This window comes from Lucilia sericata, unplaced genomic scaffold, assembly GCF_015586225.1.
Source record: "Lucilia sericata isolate MDLA Ls3-8-SP2 unplaced genomic scaffold, ASM1558622v1 Contig001009F_arrow, whole genome shotgun sequence".
Taxonomy (NCBI): domain Eukaryota; kingdom Metazoa; phylum Arthropoda; class Insecta; order Diptera; family Calliphoridae; genus Lucilia; species Lucilia sericata.
Window position 1 is genome coordinate 67501 of NW_023994991.1, and position 17694 is coordinate 85194.

Here is a 17694-nt window from a genome sequence, read left to right on the forward strand (position 1 = left end):
ATTAATTTTATGTTTACTATTCAGTGCCATTAAAATAGTGTTAACTCTTCGAAGCAACTCCTTGTCGATTCCAGTTATTTTTGAAGTAATTTCAAAATCACGAAAAAACCTTCTCGACGTATTACCGTCATTTGTACTACCGCAACTTGAAAGTGGTTTGTCGATGTTTAATCCCATCTGAACTTTAAATTCTTCTTGGATTATGCTTTTTTCCGCAGCTCTCAGTTCTTTCAATTCTTCATTATTTTTTGTTGATTTAGTAGGATAGTTTGTTTTTTTTTTCCTGGATCGCCTTGTATGATGGTAATATATTGTGTCCTTTTTCATGCAGAGCTTTCCTTAATATTTGGTACTTATTTCGACTGAGACCCAGTTCCAACATAAGCGCTATTGCTTCCTCTTCAGTAAAATTTGATTATGATGTTGGAGTTGGTATACTTTCCACAATTCGCTTAAGTCGTTTTGGTGATGCATTAGGAAGAATAGTTGCAATATGTACGACATCCATATGTTGGTTTTCCTTTTTCAGCATTTCGTTAAATGTATCAGCAATTTCCTCATTTGAGATTGAAAAAAGTTTTTGTGTGACCCTCTTTTTTTTTACCTTGAACATAAGTCTTCGTATGACTTGCAAGGCGCTCCTGTTGATGTGTTGTAAGTTGAGATTTCCGTAGTAGTTTCCATCCAACTACAAAATTTTAATCGAAATTTCTTTTGATTTCCATCCACAGACTTACTTTTTACATCAAAAAGTTTTAAAAAGTTTTCAATTTTTGATATGCCTGTTTTGTCTACTTTTCTACTATATGTAGTTTTTATATAATTTGAAATGTCTTCAATTCTTTCTGGCCCTTTTGAAGATATACTCCATAAAACGGAACACAACTCTTCGTACTTTAATGTAATCTTCATTGTAGATTTATTAAATATGGTACTTAAAATCTGAGAAGTTTACTTATATACCAATTCTTGTCATTTCCGATACAGGTATTCCAAAGTAAAAAATTACGAATTGTCTACCTATTAACATTTAGGACTATATTACTATAACCTGTAATTCAGTCATTGATATTTCTTATTAGTGAATGAATCGAAATTATCATTACCTGTATATTTTTACCTACATGATCATAAACGAAACAGAACGAAATGATCTGTCGAAAAAATTTAGGTAAAAAATAGTTATAAATTTTTGAAAATTTAAGCATAATAGGACCTTTCAATTATAATGATAAGCAAACAAATAGAAAATAGGTAAATATAAGATTTAAATATGTGCTGTCATACTTAATACTAAAATATGAAAAAGATGAAATTAAAGGACACAGGTTTAAATGAACATATTTTTGAATGTAATTGAGATATTGGCTTGAAATTTTTTGTAAAGGGTCGAGAATTTCCATATCTAACTAAAAAATGATATTAAGGGATAAATATGGACTAAATTGTTGTAGCTATCTGCGATCCTATTAAAATTTTGATATAAATCATAGTTTTAGAAATTAAACAAATATGTAATATATGACAAAATCTTTATTTATGAACAAAACTCAATGAAATTTTCAACGCTTGTTAAATTTGTCATTTCAAATAAGAATATGCAAAAAAAAAAATTGAAAAGGTCAAAGGGCATCCCGCAATTCCCAAAAATAGGAATGAAAATCCCAAAAATGGGATTTTTTACTTTTTTGCCCATAGGGTCCACATTTCTTTCAGGGCTGGGAAAATACTTTTGGAGTAAATAGAAAACATATTGAGGTTTCCAAAACTGCTTTCAGTTTTCTGATCCCAGCTTTGGGATTTTAGAACATGTCGCCCAAAGTTGAAGTTTTGATAAAAAATAGGTCATATTCGGAAGGACGCAGTGGCAACATTTTCAAAAAATAGGACAAGTTTTTTACGCCAAAGCGTTCTGCGTAAAGATACCTTTTAGAAAACTATAAAATTGTTATATGTTCTTAATAAAAATTTTATTTTATTAATAAAAGAGTTAAGACACATTTTTGGCAAAAAAATGCCAAAAATCTAAAATTTTTTGAATTTTTAAATTAAAAAACGTATATTTTTGGATCTGTAAACAATATTGATCTGAAATTTTTTGTATATTATTGGAAATTTTGTTGTCTAACTAACAAGAAAAAATTGAGTCCATTTGGTCCAAAATTACGCCCGGTATTCAAAAAAAGGCGGACCAAGGTATGGTAAATTTTGTATCACTAAATTTTTATATGCCTATAACTCGGATATTATAAGAGATAAGTAGTATGTCCAAGCATGTTTTTTCAAGATCTCGTCGAGCGCTTTCACAAAATATAAAAATCTTTGTATTTGGGTGAAAAACAAAAAAATGGCACGAGTTTAATAATTTTACATGTCGTAGGTACCCTACTTTGAGCCGCCACAGCGCCGTCCCTGCGGCATCTGCAGGGTTCATCTTCAAAACTTAAACTCGAATACTCCTTGGCTTCGCTCACGCCAAATTTTATCCCGATCGGATCAGCCGTTTAGAAATGCCAGATTTATTTCCAAAAAATTTCCATTCTGCCCCACTGTGCACAGTCCTACACGTTAGTCTAAATATATTTATAGATGTGTAACCACTTTGATATACATATGTTAATAAATATAGAGTTATAATGTTTTCATAAACTATTGCATTTTCTGCAGTATTCATTTGACAATGAAATCCATCATTACATTTTTGCAAATTATAAGCATATTCGTTTGCTGCAATTGTCAGTCCGCAGGACAGCTCGAGAATAAGCGTAAATGGCTGGAAATTGATAATAATTTATATCGTATTGTAACCGAGGATAAGGTGGGAAGGAATTATCGAAAATTATTTTTTACAACTGAAATTTAAGTTATCTTTCGTATTATAGTACACTTGGAAACAGGCAGAGACCGCTTGCCTAAAAGAGCATTTAAATTTAATAACTCCCAAAAGTGACTACGATTATGTGAAACTGAAGGAAGCTCTAAAACGTGAAATTAGTGAGTAGTTATGTTTTGGACTTAATGTTTTATATTAATTTTTTTCTTTTCATTATTATTAATTCAATATCAAAAGGAACTGATTCATCGTTTTGGATTAATACTAAAGAAGAAATGAAGAACATTATGCAGTTCATGGGTTTAGACAAGGAACAGAAGTGCAATAAAATAGATTCGACAACATTTAAGGCAGAAATACACGACTGCCAGGATAGACTGGGTTTCATATGTCAGAGATCATTTTTAAAGGACTTTTCCACGTTTAATGACGGCAAGAAAATCTATTTAGTGCAACCACATCAGAAAGTAGGTTAAAATTTTAAGCATTTTCTAAGAAGTCATACTATACTCCAGTCTGTTATCTAGACTATGGATTTATAGTGTTACTCTATAAGCTTGACTATGATCTAGTCTATAGTCTAGACTTTGGTCTAGACTTTGGTCTAGTCTATTGTCTAGACTTTGGTCTAGTCTATAGTCTTGTATAGACTAGACTATAGACTAGACTAGAGTAGACTAGACTAGGCTAGGAGTAGACTAGGCTAGGCTAGGAGTAGACTAGGCTAGACTAGGCTGGACTAGACTGTAGACTAGACTATAGACTAGACTCTAGACTAGAAGACTATAGACTAGACGACTATATACTAGACTATAGACTAGATTATAGACTAGACTATAGACTAGATTATAGACTAGACTATAGACTAGACTATAGACTAGACTATAGACTAGACTATAGACTAGACTATAGACTAGATTATATACTAGACTATAGACTAGATTATAGACTAGACTATAGACTAGACTATAGACTAGACGACTATAGACTAGACGACTATAGACTAGACGACTATAGGCTAGACTATAGACCAGACTATAAGCTAGACTATAGACTAGACTATAGACTAGACTATAAGCTAGACCATAGACTAGACTATTGGCTAGACTATAGACTAGACTATAGACTAGACTATAGGCTAGACTATAGACTACACTATGGCCTAGACTATAAACTAGACTATGGCCTAGACTATAGACTAGACTATGGCCTAGACTATAGACTAGACTATAGTTTGCTCTATAGTTCAATTATCATTCATTTATCAAATTCGTTCTTTTAGTTTTCCTGCAAACAAGCCTTTTCTGAGTGCGAACAACGTCATATGCATCTGCTGCATTTTAACAAATATACCAACAACATTTTACTCAAGGACTATATCTTTCTCAATTACAATTCTAATATCAGTTTCCATCTTAGTGGAACCGACAATAATTGTGAATCTCTGCCACATGATAAAAACAAGCATAATATGGGTTACATATGTGAGCAGTTGTATATAAGGAATTCTGGTGTTATTATGAGACACTGGATTTTGATTATATTTGTATCATCTCTATTTATTTTAGCCATTACGTTTAAAATAATTCAAATATTTCTGTGCAATAGAAATGTCAAACAGTTCAATTACGAAAGCTTTAAAGAATAAAATATCACATTCTTAATTGATGTTTACTTATAAAATCACTTTTTTTATGTTTCCTTTTTTTGCAACAAAGAAATTAATTACACAATAATCTAATACGTTATCATATTCATTTGTTTGAGGATTACAATATCGATGTACGCCTTCTATATCAATTTCATATTTTGTACCATTTTTATAGCGTAAAGTAGCGCCGTCAAAACGTCTTTTACATATAAAACCCAAGCGGATCAAGCAATTTTCCTCACTAAACAGATCGTCGGCCGTTAATTTAAAACATGAGTTAGATTTTAATGAATTAAGTTGCTGATATTTTTGATTGTCGTACGTCCATAGTGAGGATGATATATCTGAAAAATATAAAAGAACAATTTTAGTTTTTTACGTGCCCAATAGTTTTGACTATAATCACTTAGTCGAGTCGATAATCTAGTCCATAGTATAGTCTTAGTCAAGTCTATAGTCAAGTCTATAGTCTAGTCTATAGTCTAGTCTATAGTCTAGTCTATAGTCTAGTCTATAGTCTAGTCTATAGTCTAGTCTATAGTCTAGTCTAGTCTAGTCTATAGTCTAGTCTATAGTCTAGTCTATAGTCTAGTCTATAGTCTAGTCTATAGTCTAGTCTATAGTCTAGTCTATAGTCTAGTCTATAGTCTAGTCTATAGTCTAGTCTATAGTCTAGTCTATAGTCTAGTCTATAGTCTAGTCTATAGTCTAGTCTATAGTCTAGTCTATAGTCTAGTCTATAGTCTAGTCTATAGTCTAGTCTATAGTCTAGGTCTATAGTCTAGTCTAGTAGTCTAGTAGTCTATAGTCTAGTCTATAGTCTAGTCTATAGTCTAGTCTATAGTCTAGTCTATAGTCTAGTCTATAGTCTAGTCTATAGTCTAGTCTATAGTCTAGTCTATAGTCTAGTCTATAGTCTAGTCTATAGTCTAGTCTATAGTCTAGTCTATAGTCTAGTCTATAGTCTAGTCTATAGTCTAGTCTATAGTCTAGTCTATAGTCTAGTCTATAGTCTAGTCTATAGTCTAGTCTATAGTCTAGGTCTATGGGTCTAGTCTAGTCTATAGTCTAGTCTATCGTCTAGTCTATAGTCTAGTCTATAGTCTAGTCTATAGTCTAGTCTATAGTCTAGTCTATAGTCTAGTCTATAGTCTAGTCTATAGTCTAGTCTATAGTCTAGTCTATAGTCTAGTCTATAGTCTAGTCTATAGTCTAGTCTATAGTCTAGTCTATAGTCTAGTCTATAGTCTAGTCTATAGTCTAGTCTATAGTCTAGTCTATAGTCTAGTCTATAGTGTAGTCTATAGTCTAGTCTATAGTCTAGTCTATAGTCTAGTATATAGTCTAGTCAATAGTCTAGTCTATAGTCTAGTCTATAGTCTAGTCAATAGTCTAGTCTAGTCTATAGTCTAGTCTATAGTCTAGTCTATAGTCTAGTCTATAGTCTAGTCTATAGTCTAGTCTATAGTCTAGTCTATAGTCTAGTATATAGTCTAGTCAATAGTCTAGTCTATAGTCTAGTCTATAGTCTAGTCAATAGTCTAGTCTATAGTCTAGTCTATAGTCTACTCTAGTCTATAGTCTAGTCTATAGTCTACTCTAGTCTATAGTCTAGTCTATAGTCTAGTCTATAGTCTAGTCTATAGTCTAGTCTATAGTCTAGTCTATAGTCTAGTCTATAGTCTAGTCTATAGTCTAGTCTATAGTCTAGTCTATAGTCTAGTCTATAGTCTAGTCTATAGTCTAGTCTATAGTCTAGTCTATAGTCTAGTCTATAGTCTAGTCTATAGTCTAGTCTATAGTCTAGTCTATAGTCTAGATAGTCTAGTCTATAGTCTAGTCTAGTCTAGTCTATAGTCTAGTCCTATAGTCTAGTCTATAGTCTAGTCTATAGTCTAGTCTATAGTCTAGTCTATAGTCTAGTCTATAGTCTAGTCTATAGTCTAGTCTATAGTCTAGTCTATAGTCTAGTCTATAGTCTAGTCTATAGTCTAGTCTATAGTCTAGTCTATAGTCTAGTCTATAGTCTAGTCTATAGTCTAGTCTATAGTCTAGTCTCTATAGTCTAGTCTATAGTCTAGTCTATAGTCTATTCTATAGTCTAGTCTATAGTCTAGTCTATAGTCTAGTCTATAGTCTAGTCTATAGTCTAGTCTATAGTCTAGTCTATAGTCTAGTCTATAGTCTAGTCTATAGTCTAGTCTATAGTCTAGTCTATAGTCTAGTCTATAGTCTAGTCTATAGTCTAGTCTATAGTCTAGTCTATAGTCTAGTCTAGTCTATAGTCTAGTCTATAGTCTAGTCTATAGTCTAGTCTATAGTCTAGTCTATAGTCTAGTCTATAGTCTAGTCTATAGTCTAGTCTATAGTCTAGTCTATAGTCAAGTCTATAGTCTAGTCTATAGTCTAGTCTATAGTCTAGTCTATAGTCTAGTCTATAGTCTAGTCTATAGTCTAGTCTATAGTCTAGTCTATAGTCTAGTCTATAGTCTAGTCTATAGTCTAGTCTATAGTCTAGTCTATAGTCTAGTCTATAGTCTAGTCTATAGTCTAGTCTATAGTCTAGTCTATAGTCTAGTCTATAGTTTAGTCTATAGTCTAGTCTATAGTCTAGTCTATAGTCTAGTCTATAGTCTAGTCTATAGTCTGGTCTATAGTCTAGTCTATAGTCTAGTCTATAGTCTGGTCTATAGTCTAGTCTATAGTCTAGTGTATAGTCTAGTCTATAGTCTAGTCTATTGTCGTCTATGTCTAGTCTATAGTCTAGTCTATGGTCTAGTCTAGTCTATAGTCTAGTCTGGTCCAGAGTCTAGTCTGGTCCAGAGTCTAGTCTATAGTATTGTATATTGCCTGTCTGTTTTTGGTTTGACTTAGTCAAGTCTCGATATTTACCATAAATTTCTTGAATCTGTGTAAATAAATCATCTACTTCCGATTTATTAATGGTGTACATCATATCTTTCTGGCGACAAAAATGCTGAGTTTCATTGGATGTAAACTGAAATACATATAAGGAAAATTTAAACTTTAGTTTTCCAGTTTAATATCTTAGTTACTCACATTCGATTCGATTTCAATATAATATATAAATTTATCTCGTAAAAAGTATTTCATAACATTCTTGTTAGTTTCACTTTCAGTTGTAGTTATTAAAGTAAAAATAAATAAAATATTAAAAACTAAAAACAATAATTGCATTATAAACTTAATTTTTAACACTAGAAATGTTCTCTTGTTTAAAGTTGACAAGCGAATACACGAGTCTAAGCTGACTGACATGAAGTGATGCTAAAAATATATAAACATATGATTTATACATAGATCCATGAAAACCACTGATTGTTTGGTTAGACATTTTCATAGTAAAAAATTATGGGGTTTTTAAAAGTAATTTATTATTATGATTATAGTTTTCTTAATTTCTTTCTTTTTCCTTTATTGAAACTGTAGATGTTTTCATAAATGTATTAAACAAGAATACAAATCATTTTTTACTAAATTTAACTGAGGATCACAATATTGTTTAATATCGTTTTTATAGACATGTTGTAATGAATTTTTGTAAAATAAAGTGGCCGATGTCATACGAACTTTGCATATATAACCTGACTTTTCTGTACAACTTTTAGGTTGGAAGTTCTCGGAACTTGCGTTAAATTGAAAACATGACTGCATTTTTATGTGAGTATTAAGAACATTATTAAAAAACTCATTTTTATAAGTCCACAAACCGGGGAAGTCACCTTAAAAAAAATATTTTCAATTAGTACACATTTCCGGTATTTATAAGTATATTAAACTATTATTTACCATAACTCTGCCTTAAATGTGGCAATAATTGTATTGCATTTAATCGTGATATCGTTACCGACATTCCCAATTTATCGCACAGACTTTGTGTGAAATTAGAGCTAAACTATTTAAAATTTATATAAAAATTTTAAGAAATTTCTTTTTTAAATTCGAAAACTTACATTTTGTTCGATATTTACATAGTAAAGATATTCACCATGCATAAACCACGGTGGAGGTTTTGTACAATTATTTAAATTCATTTTTAATATAAAAATCACTAAAATTATTAATATCTTATGAATATATTGCATTTTATTTTCAGAATTATTATTGAGAATTGTATTTAGCTGTATGTTTACGGTTTGAGCAATTAAATGAAACTATTAAATGATTCTTAATACATCGTATTGATTTCAACATGGTAGAGCGTATTTATTTTTATATATGTATATTTTTATACCCTTACGGTTGTTTTGATATGATTATTTTCATTATATAATACAGCTGAAACTCGATACACGAGGGATTTTCAGCAATGCGGGATTCACATTTAAAGGCATATCTTTTGAATGCGGCTTTTGTCTTTGGTAATATATATATAAGAGGTTTTGAAAATTCAGTACTTTTTGATATCGAAAAATACCGCTTTACCCCCCGACATTTTCGGTACTTTTTTTAACTTAAAAACTGTTCGTAAATAGTCTACAAAGTAGTCTATAGATCAGTTTGTAGTCTATTGTAGTGTATAATTTATTATTTTGTTTAGTCTACATTAGTCTACTGTATAAACTAGTATATAGTATAGCCTAGCAGTAGTATAGTCAAGTCTTTAGTCCATGGTCTAGTATATAGCCTTATGTTTAGTCTTGTCTATAGTCTAACTTATAGTCAAGTCTATAATATAACATATAGTCTAGTTTATAGTCTAGTCTATGGTTTTGTCTATAGTCTAGTCTATAGTCAAGTCTATAGTCTAGTATATGGTCTATAATATAGTCTATAGTCTAGTCTATAGTCTAGTATTATAGTCTAGTATTATAGTCTAGTATTATAGTCTAGTATTATAGTCTAGTATTATAGTCTAGTCTATAGTCTAGTCTATAGTATAGACTATAGTCTAGTCTATAGTCTAGTCTATAGTCTAGTCTATAGTCTAGTCTATAGTCTAGTCTATTGTCTAGTCTATAGTCTAATCTATTGTCTAGACTATAGTCTAATCTATAGTCTAGTCTATTGTTTAGACTATAGTCTAGTCTGTAGTCTAGTCTAGGCTATAGTCTTGTCTATAGTCTTGTCTATAGTCTTGTCTATAGTCTAGTCTATAGTCTAGTCTATAGTCTAGTCTATAGTCTAGTCTATAGTCTAGTCTATAGTCTAGTCTATAGTCTAGTCTATAGTCTAGTCTATAGTCTAGTCTATAGTCTAGTCTATAGTCTAGTCTATAGTCTAGTCTATAGTCTAGTCTATAGTCTAGTCTATAGTCTAGTCTATAGTCTAGTATAGTCTAGTCTATAGTCTAGTCTATAGTCTAGTCTATAGTCTAGTCTATAGTCTAGTCTATAGTCTAGTCTATAGTCTAGTCTATAGTCTAGTCTATAGTCTAGTCTAGTCTAGTCTATAGTCTAGTCTATAGTCTAGTCTATAGTCTAGTCTATAGTCTAGTCTATAGTCTAGTCTATAGTCTAGTCTATAGTCTAGTCTATAGTCTAGTCTATAGTCTAGTCTATAGTCTAGTCTATAGTCTAGTCTATAGTCTAGTCTATAGTCTAGTCTATAGTCTAGTCTATAGTCTAGTCTATAGTCTAGTCTATAGTCTAGTCTATAGTCTAGTCTATAGTCTAGTCTATAGTCTAGTCTATAGTCTAGTCTATAGTCTAGTCTATAGTCTAGTCTATAGTCTAGTCTATAGTCTAGTCTATAGTCTAGTCTATAGTCTAGTCTATAGTCTAGTCTATAGTCTAGTCTATAGTCTAGTCTATAGTCTAGTCTATAGTCTAGTCTATAGTCTAGTCTATAGTCTAGTCTAGTCTAGTAGTCTAGTCTATAGTCTAGTCTGATAGTCTATCTAGTCTAGTCTAGTCTAGTCTATAGTCCTTCTATGTTTCTATAGTCTAGTCTATAGTCTAGTCTATAGCTCTAGGCATAGTCTAGTCCTATAGTCCTAGTCTATAGTCTAGTCTATAGTCTAGTCCTATAGTCTAGTCTATAGTCTAGTCTATAGTCTAGTCTATAGTGCTAGTTATAGTCTAGTCTATAGTCAAGTTATAGTCTAGTATATGGTCCTATAATATAGTCCTATAGTCTAGTCCTATAGTCTAGTATTATAGTCTAGTATTATAGTCTAGTATTATAGTCTAGTATTATAGTCTAGTTTATAGTATAGACCTATAGTCCTAGTCTATAGTCTAGGTCTATAGTCTAGTCTATAGTTCTAGGTCTATAGTCTAGTCTATAGTCTAGTCTATAGTCTAATCTATAGTCTAGACTATAGTCTAATCTATAGTCTAGTCTATTGTTTAGACTATAGTCTAGTCTGTAGTCTAGTCTAGGCTAGTATTGTCTATAGTCTTGTCTATAGTCTTGTCTATAGTCTAGTCTATAGTCTAGTCTATAGTCTAGTCTATAGTCTAGTCTATAGTCTAGTCTATAGTCTAGTCTATAGTCTAGTCTATAGTCTAGTCTATAGTCTAGTCTATAGTCTAGTCTATAGTCTAGTCTATAGTCTAGTCTATAGTCTAGTCTATAGTCTAGTCTATAGTCTAGTCTATAGTCTAGTCTAGTCTAGTCTATAGTCTAGTCTATAGTCTAGTCTATAGTCTAGTATAGTCTAGTCTATAGTCTAGTCTATAGTCTAGTCTATAGTCTAGTCTATAGTCTAGTCTATAGTCTAGTCTATAGTCTAGTCTATAGTCTAGTCTATAGTCTAGTCTATAGTCTAGTCTATAGTCTAGTCTATAGTCTAGTCTATAGTCTAGTCTATAGTCTAGTCTATAGTCTAGTCTATAGTCTAGTCTATAGTCTAGTCTATAGTCTAGTCTAGTCTAGTCTATAGTCTAGTCTATAGTCTAGTCTATAGTCTAGTCTATAGTCTAGTCTATAGTCTAGTCTATAGTCTAGTCTATAGTCTAGTCTATAGTCTAGTCTATAGTCTAGTCTATAGTCTAGTCTATAGTCTAGTCTATAGTCTAGTCTATAGTCTAGTCTATAGTCTAGTCTATAGTCTAGTCTATAGTCTAGTCTATAGTCTAGTCTATAGTCTAGTCTAGTCTATAGTCTAGTCTATAGTCTAGTCTATAGTCTAGTCTATAGTCTAGTCTATAGTCTAGTCTATAGTCTAGTCTATAGTCTAGTCTATAGTCCTAGTCTATAGTCTAGTCTATAGTCTAGTCTATAGTCTAGTCTATAGTCTAGTCTATAGTTAGTCTATAGTCTAGTCTATAGTCTAGTCTATAGTCTAGTCTATAGCTAGTCTATAGTCTAGTCTATAGTCTAGTCTATAGTCTAGTCTATAGTCTAGTCTATAGTCTAGTCTATAGTCTAGTCTATAGTCTAGTCTATAGTCTAGTCTATAGTCTAGTCTATAGTCTAGTCTATAGTCTAGTCTATAGTCTAGTCTATAGCCTAGTCTATAGTCTAGTCTATAGTCTAGTCTATAGCCTAGTCTATAGTCTAGTCTATAGTCTAGTCTATAGTCTAGTCTATAGTCTAGTCTATAGTTTAGTCTATAGTCTAGTCTATAGTCTAGTCTATAGTCTAGTCTAGTCTATAGACTAGTCTATAGTCTAGTCTAGTCTATAGTCTAGTCTAGTCTATAGTCTAGTCTATAGTCTAGTCTATAGTCTAGTCTATAGTCTAGTCTATAGTCTAGTCTATAGTCTAGTCTATAGTCTAGTCTATAGTCTAGTCTATAGTCTAGTCTAGTCTATAGTCTAGTCTATAGTCTAGTCTATAGTCTAGTCTATAGTCTAGTCTATAGTCTAGTCTATAGTCTAGTCTATAGTCTAGTCTATAGTCTAGTCTAGTCTAGTCTATAGTCTACTCTATAGTCTAGTCTATAGTCTAGTCTAGTCTATAGTCTAGTCTATAGTCTAGTCTATAGTCTAGTCTATAGTCTAGTCTATAGTCTAGTCTAGTCTAGTCTATAGTGTAGTTTGTAGTCTAGTCTATAGTCTAGTCTATAGTCTAGTCTATAGTCTAGTCTATAGTCTAGTCTATAGTCTAGTCTATAGTCTAGTCTACAGTCTACTCTATAACCTAAATTATAGTGTAGTCTATAGTTTAAAACAGTTGTGATAACTTAGTCGAAGTTACAAAGGATTTGGTAGCTATAGCCTTTTGAGACTATCGACCGAAAAATTAATTTTTTGAAAGGAAATATGGGGGATCTCAACATAAGCTTAATTTAAAATTTAAACGAAGTTATAAATTAATTTAGGTTTTCAACCAAAAAGGTAGTTTTTTAAAGAAAAATTTTAATCGTGTTTTAACAAAAAATAAAATGAATAACCATTTCCATTAACAATGTGGAATCATTAGATGAACTTAGTTAATTTATATTAGCAAAGCTTAATATTTTACGCCTTAAAATATACTTTAAGAAAAATTTATTTTAGTTTAAACAAGCTAATCTCAAGAGAATAACAAATTTAACATTCTCTTATTTTTAAAAATTTTTTATTCATTTCTTTAAACTCTCTTGAGTTTTTTTAAAGCTTTTATTTAACCAGATCTCTGCTTAACATTTCAAGAATTAAAGCTCGCCTTAATAAACCACTCTCACTTTCAGCCTAAAGTTTTAAGACAAGTCCATAAAAATTTTCTTTTGGAAGCAGCAGCAAACAAGCTGTTGTTGTGTTTTATAGACCCCTCTTTACCTGGTAATTTTTGTATTGTTGTCAGCATTTCTTGGGGCTGCTCTGTTTGTTTGAATGTATGAATGGACGGACGGATGGATGTGTGTTTTTGTTGGTGGCAGGCAGCTTTAAGTGCCGTTGGTCAAAGAGCCAACAACATTGGCAACAATAATAATAATAACAACAACAATAAGAAAAAGCTGTTTGTTGTTGACTGTTATTTATGTTGTTTTTTGTTGTATTTTTTCTTTTTATTAATTTCGTTGTATGTATATTTTTGATTTTATTTTAAGCTTGATTTTCAACTTGTTTTAAAAGTTTATTTAACTTGTCTTGCGTTGTTTTTGTTGTTATTGTAATTTAAAACAAAAATATACTATATAAAATAACAAAATATATAAAACAGCAGCAACAACAAAGTCTCTACTTCTTTTACAATATTTTTTTTTTATATTTGTTGTTGTTGATTTTTTTTTGCATTTTGTGCCAAATTGGGTGTAACTTGTATATTTTATACAATATTATTAATATGTATTATTAAAGCCGCCATATAAAAGTACATTTTTACATACATATAAATAAATACAAGTATGTAAATATATTTTACATAAATTTTTATGTTTATATTAGTGTGTATCTTAGCTAGTCTTAGTCTTAATATTGTTAAAAAACACAAGAAATGCAACCAGTTTTGTTTTAAGAATTTTATTAAAATAAAATTATGAATAAATTAATTAATTAAAATTAAAGTAATCCAGTTTTTTACATGTTATATAAAATAAAAGTTACAATTTTCTATAAATTCAAACGAAAATGTGTTTTTGCAGAGCTTTTTTGAAAAATTTTATTTTAAAAATAATTTTTCTTGCTAAATTTTTTTAAATTTTTCAATTAATCTTCTAAAACGGATGGAGCTTTTAATATGCAAAACTTTTATAATTTGTAAGTTTTTTGGTTAAAGGCTTTTCAAATAGACTATAGACTAGACTATAGACTAGACTATAGACTAGACTATAGACTAGACTATAGAGTAGACTAGACTATAGAGTAGACTAGACTATAGAGTAGACTAGACTATAGAGTAGACTAGACTATAGAGTAGACTAGACTATAGAGTAGACTAGACTATAGACTAGACTACAGACTAGACTATAGACTAGACTATAGACTAGACTATAGACTAGACTATAGACTAGACTATAGACTAGACTATAGACTAGACTATACACTAGACTATAGACTAGACTATAGACTAGACTATAGACTAGACTATAGACTAGACTATAGAGTAGACTAGACTATAGAGTAGACTAGACTATAGACTAGACTACAGACTAGACTATAGACTAGACTATAGACTAGACTATAGACTAGACTATAGACTAGACTATAGACTAGACTATAGACTAGACTATAGACTAGACTAGACTATAGACTAGACTATAGACTAGACTATAGACTAGACTATAGACTAGACTATAGACTAGACTATAGACTAGACTATAGACTAGACTATAGACTAGACTATAGACTAGACTATAGACTAGACTATGACTAGACTATAGGACTAGACTATAGACTAGACTATAGACTAGACTATAGACTAGACTATAGACTAGACTATAGACTAGACTATAGACTAGACTATAGACTAGACTATAGACTAGACTATAGACTAGACTATAGACTAGACTATAGACTAGACTATAGACTAGACTATAGACTAGACTAGACTAGACTATAGACAAGACTATAGAGTAGACTAGACTATAGAGTAGACTAGACTAGACTATAGACTAGACTACAGACTAGACTATAGACTAGACTATAGACTAGACTATAGACTAGACTATAGACTAGACTATAGACTAGACTATAGACTAGACTATAGACTAGACTATAGACTAGACTATAGACTAGACTATAGACTAGACTATAGACTAGACTATAGACTAGACTATAGACTAGACTATAGACTAGACTATAGACTAGACTATAGAGTAGACTAGACTATAGAGTAGACTAGACTATAGACTAGACTACAGACTAGACTATAGACTAGACTACAGACTAGACTATAGACTAGACTATAGACTAGACTATAGACTAGACTATAGACTAGACTATAGACTAGACTATAGACTAGACTATAGACTAGACTATAGACTAGACTATAGACTAGACTATAGACTAGACTATAGACTAGACTATAGACTAGACTATAGACTAGACTATAGACTAGACTATAGACTAGACTATAGACTAGACTATAGACTAGACTATAGACTAGACTATAGACTAGACTATAGACTAGACTATAGACTAGACTATAGACTAGACTATAGACTAGACTATAGACTAGACTATAGACTAGACTATAGACTAGACTATAGACTAGACTATAGACTAGACTATAGACTAGACTATAGACTAGACTATAGACTAGACTATAGACTAGACTATAGACTAGACTATAGACTAGACTATAGACTAGACTATAGACTAGACTATAGACTAGACTATAGACTAGACTATAGACTAGACTATAGACTAGACTATAGACTAGACTATAGACTAGACTATAGACTAGACTATAGACTAGACTATAGACTAGACTATAGACTAGACTATAGACTAGACTATAGACTAGACTATAGACTAGACTATAGACTAGACTATAGACTAGACTATAGACTAGACTATAGACTAGACTATAGACTAGACTATAGACTGGACTATAGACTAGACTATAGACTAGACTATAGACTAGACTATAGACTAGACTATAGACTAGACTATAGACTAGACTATAGACTAGACTATAGACTAGACTATAGACTAGACTATAGACTAGACTATAGACTAGACTATAGACTAGACTATAGACTAGACTATAGACTAGACTATAGACTAGACTATAGACTAGACTATAGACTAGACTATTGACTAGACTATAGACTAGATTATAGACTAGACTATAGACTTGACTATAGACTAGACTATAGACTAGACAATAGACTAGATTATTAGATAAGACAATAGACTAAACTATAGACGAGTCTATAGACTTGAATAGAATATAGACTAGATTAGAAAAATTTTACTACATTTTGTTTACAACAAAAATTCCGGATTTTTAAACATTTCGTATGATGTAGTGCAAAAAAACACAATATTATTATTGATAATTGCACCCAGAAGTATGTGTAGTTTTTTTTTATTCTTTCCCAACTCTACACTATCATTTTGAAATTTTACACATAGTTTTCCAATAGAGTTATTGGTAATTGAAGCCAAAAAGTGCATTTAGCTTTTAAAAAGTAACAATAAATTGCATATAAATATTTTTGCCAAAATAATACAACAATCACTTAAGAAATAAACAAACACGAAATCGAAAGCCACGATTTAAACAAAACAAATCCCCACTCACATTCATATTTGCCACATTAAAGCTTGAACAAATTATGAAAAACTATTTTCAAATCAAAATGAAAAGGTATAATTTTTTGTTTTTTTTTTTTCCTAAATATTTATGTATTTATTGAGTTGTGGGTTGTTTTTGCAAATTTGTTTTGAAGTTTGTCTTGTGGTTGAGGTTTTTGTTTTCCTTTGCAGATTTGGCAAAAGGGATGGGGGTGGTAATAACACACGATGTGTTTGTTTAGTTCCCTGTTAAAATGATTTAATGTAGAAATTCTGCATGTAATCTTTATATAAAATTTTGTTTGTTTTTACTTGAATGGCTGATTAGTATTTGAACGCGTGCCAGGCAACTTTAATTTAGAAACTTTGTATTAGACATATAAGCAATGAAATTCGAGAGGTAATATATGTAACTACTAGCATACCCTGGGCGCTTCGCTACCCTAACTTAAATTAAATACATACATAATTTTGTTTACTTTTATAGAAAATTAAAGTTGATTTAAAAATTTGTTAATGTTTCAGTTTTTTACGTTCAATATCACTTGAATAAATTCGCATTCAGGAAGAAGCTTGTAGTCTAATTCATTTAGCTTCCACATTATAGAAAATTTCGAAAGTAATATTTGAAAAAAAGTACTATAAAATATCTATAATAGATTATCATTTAATCAAAAATTTTATGTTTCTGTGTTCAATATTATATACAATTCAAAAAATATAATTTGATGAATGAAAAAGTACCAAAAGTCCCTACATTTTAAATTTTATTTTCAATATCTATGTTCAATATCAAAAAGTACCATCGGAAAAACGAAAAAGTACAAAAATCTCTCTCAATAAATTCTCGTTTAATAACTACCGTGTGTTCCGGTTAACCATTATAAAGAATCTAAAAGGTATCATTTGAAGAATAGAAAAGTACCAAATAGTTCCCACTTACAGAATATTATTCAGTCAAGACCATGTATGTTAAAATTATTGTTCCTAGGTTGAATATTTTAGAAAATTAAAAAAGTACAATTTATGAGATAAAAAGTACAAAAAAGTTCTCTCTTAAAGAATCTTATTCAATGAGGACCGTGTATGTGTTTTGAGTTCATATTAAAGAACATACAAAGAGTATCATTTAAAGA

The 17694-nt window shown here is 30.8% G+C and overlaps 3 protein-coding genes across 3 annotated transcripts in view; 1 reads left to right on the plus strand and 2 right to left on the minus strand.

The window, feature by feature from the left end:
* Positions 1 to 7691, minus strand: part of LOC119609582 — a 14820-nt gene extending 7129 nt beyond the window's left edge. The window contains exons 1-3 of the mRNA XM_037964426.1: positions 7545 to 7691; positions 7377 to 7482; positions 4649 to 4828 (exon numbers count right to left, since the gene is read on the minus strand). Of these exons, the coding sequence (XP_037820354.1) occupies positions 4649 to 4828; positions 7377 to 7482; positions 7545 to 7682 (424 nt within the window). The 5' untranslated portion in view covers positions 7683 to 7691. The remainder of the gene's footprint in view (positions 1 to 4648; positions 4829 to 7376; positions 7483 to 7544) is intronic.
* Positions 2653 to 4509, plus strand: LOC119609579. Its single transcript, XM_037964424.1, has 4 exons — positions 2653 to 2818; positions 2883 to 2994; positions 3071 to 3300; positions 4116 to 4509. Exons 1-4 carry the CDS (start codon positions 2681 to 2683, stop codon positions 4479 to 4481), a joined length of 846 nt encoding a protein of 281 aa, XP_037820352.1. The 5' UTR covers positions 2653 to 2680; the 3' UTR covers positions 4482 to 4509.
* Positions 7692 to 7794: 103 nt separating the features above from the next.
* Positions 7795 to 8640, minus strand: LOC119609580. Its single transcript, XM_037964425.1, has 3 exons — positions 8459 to 8640; positions 8295 to 8400; positions 7795 to 8227 (listed from the first exon to the last, which is right to left on the minus strand). Exons 1-3 carry the CDS (start codon positions 8588 to 8590, stop codon positions 7941 to 7943), a joined length of 525 nt encoding a protein of 174 aa, XP_037820353.1. The 5' UTR covers positions 8591 to 8640; the 3' UTR covers positions 7795 to 7940.
* Positions 8641 to 17694: the final 9054 nt, after the last annotated feature.

Coding starts and splice junctions, on each gene's coding strand:
- LOC119609579 (XM_037964424.1), top strand. CDS start 2,681: ATGAAATCCATCATTACATTTTTGCAAATTATAAGCATATTCGTTTGC. Junction 2,819..2,882: donor GTATTGTAACCGAGGATAAG/GTGGGAAGGAAT, acceptor TTCGTATTATAG/TACACTTGGAAACAGGCAGA. Junction 2,995..3,070: donor AGCTCTAAAACGTGAAATTA/GTGAGTAGTTAT, acceptor CAATATCAAAAG/GAACTGATTCATCGTTTTGG.
- LOC119609580 (XM_037964425.1), bottom strand. CDS start 8,590: ATGCAATATATTCATAAGATATTAATAATTTTAGTGATTTTTATATTA. Junction 8,401..8,458: donor ATGTAAATATCGAACAAAAT/GTAAGTTTTCGA, acceptor AATTTTAAATAG/TTTAGCTCTAATTTCACACA. Junction 8,228..8,294: donor ACATTTAAGGCAGAGTTATG/GTAAATAATAGT, acceptor ATTTTTTTTAAG/GTGACTTCCCCGGTTTGTGG.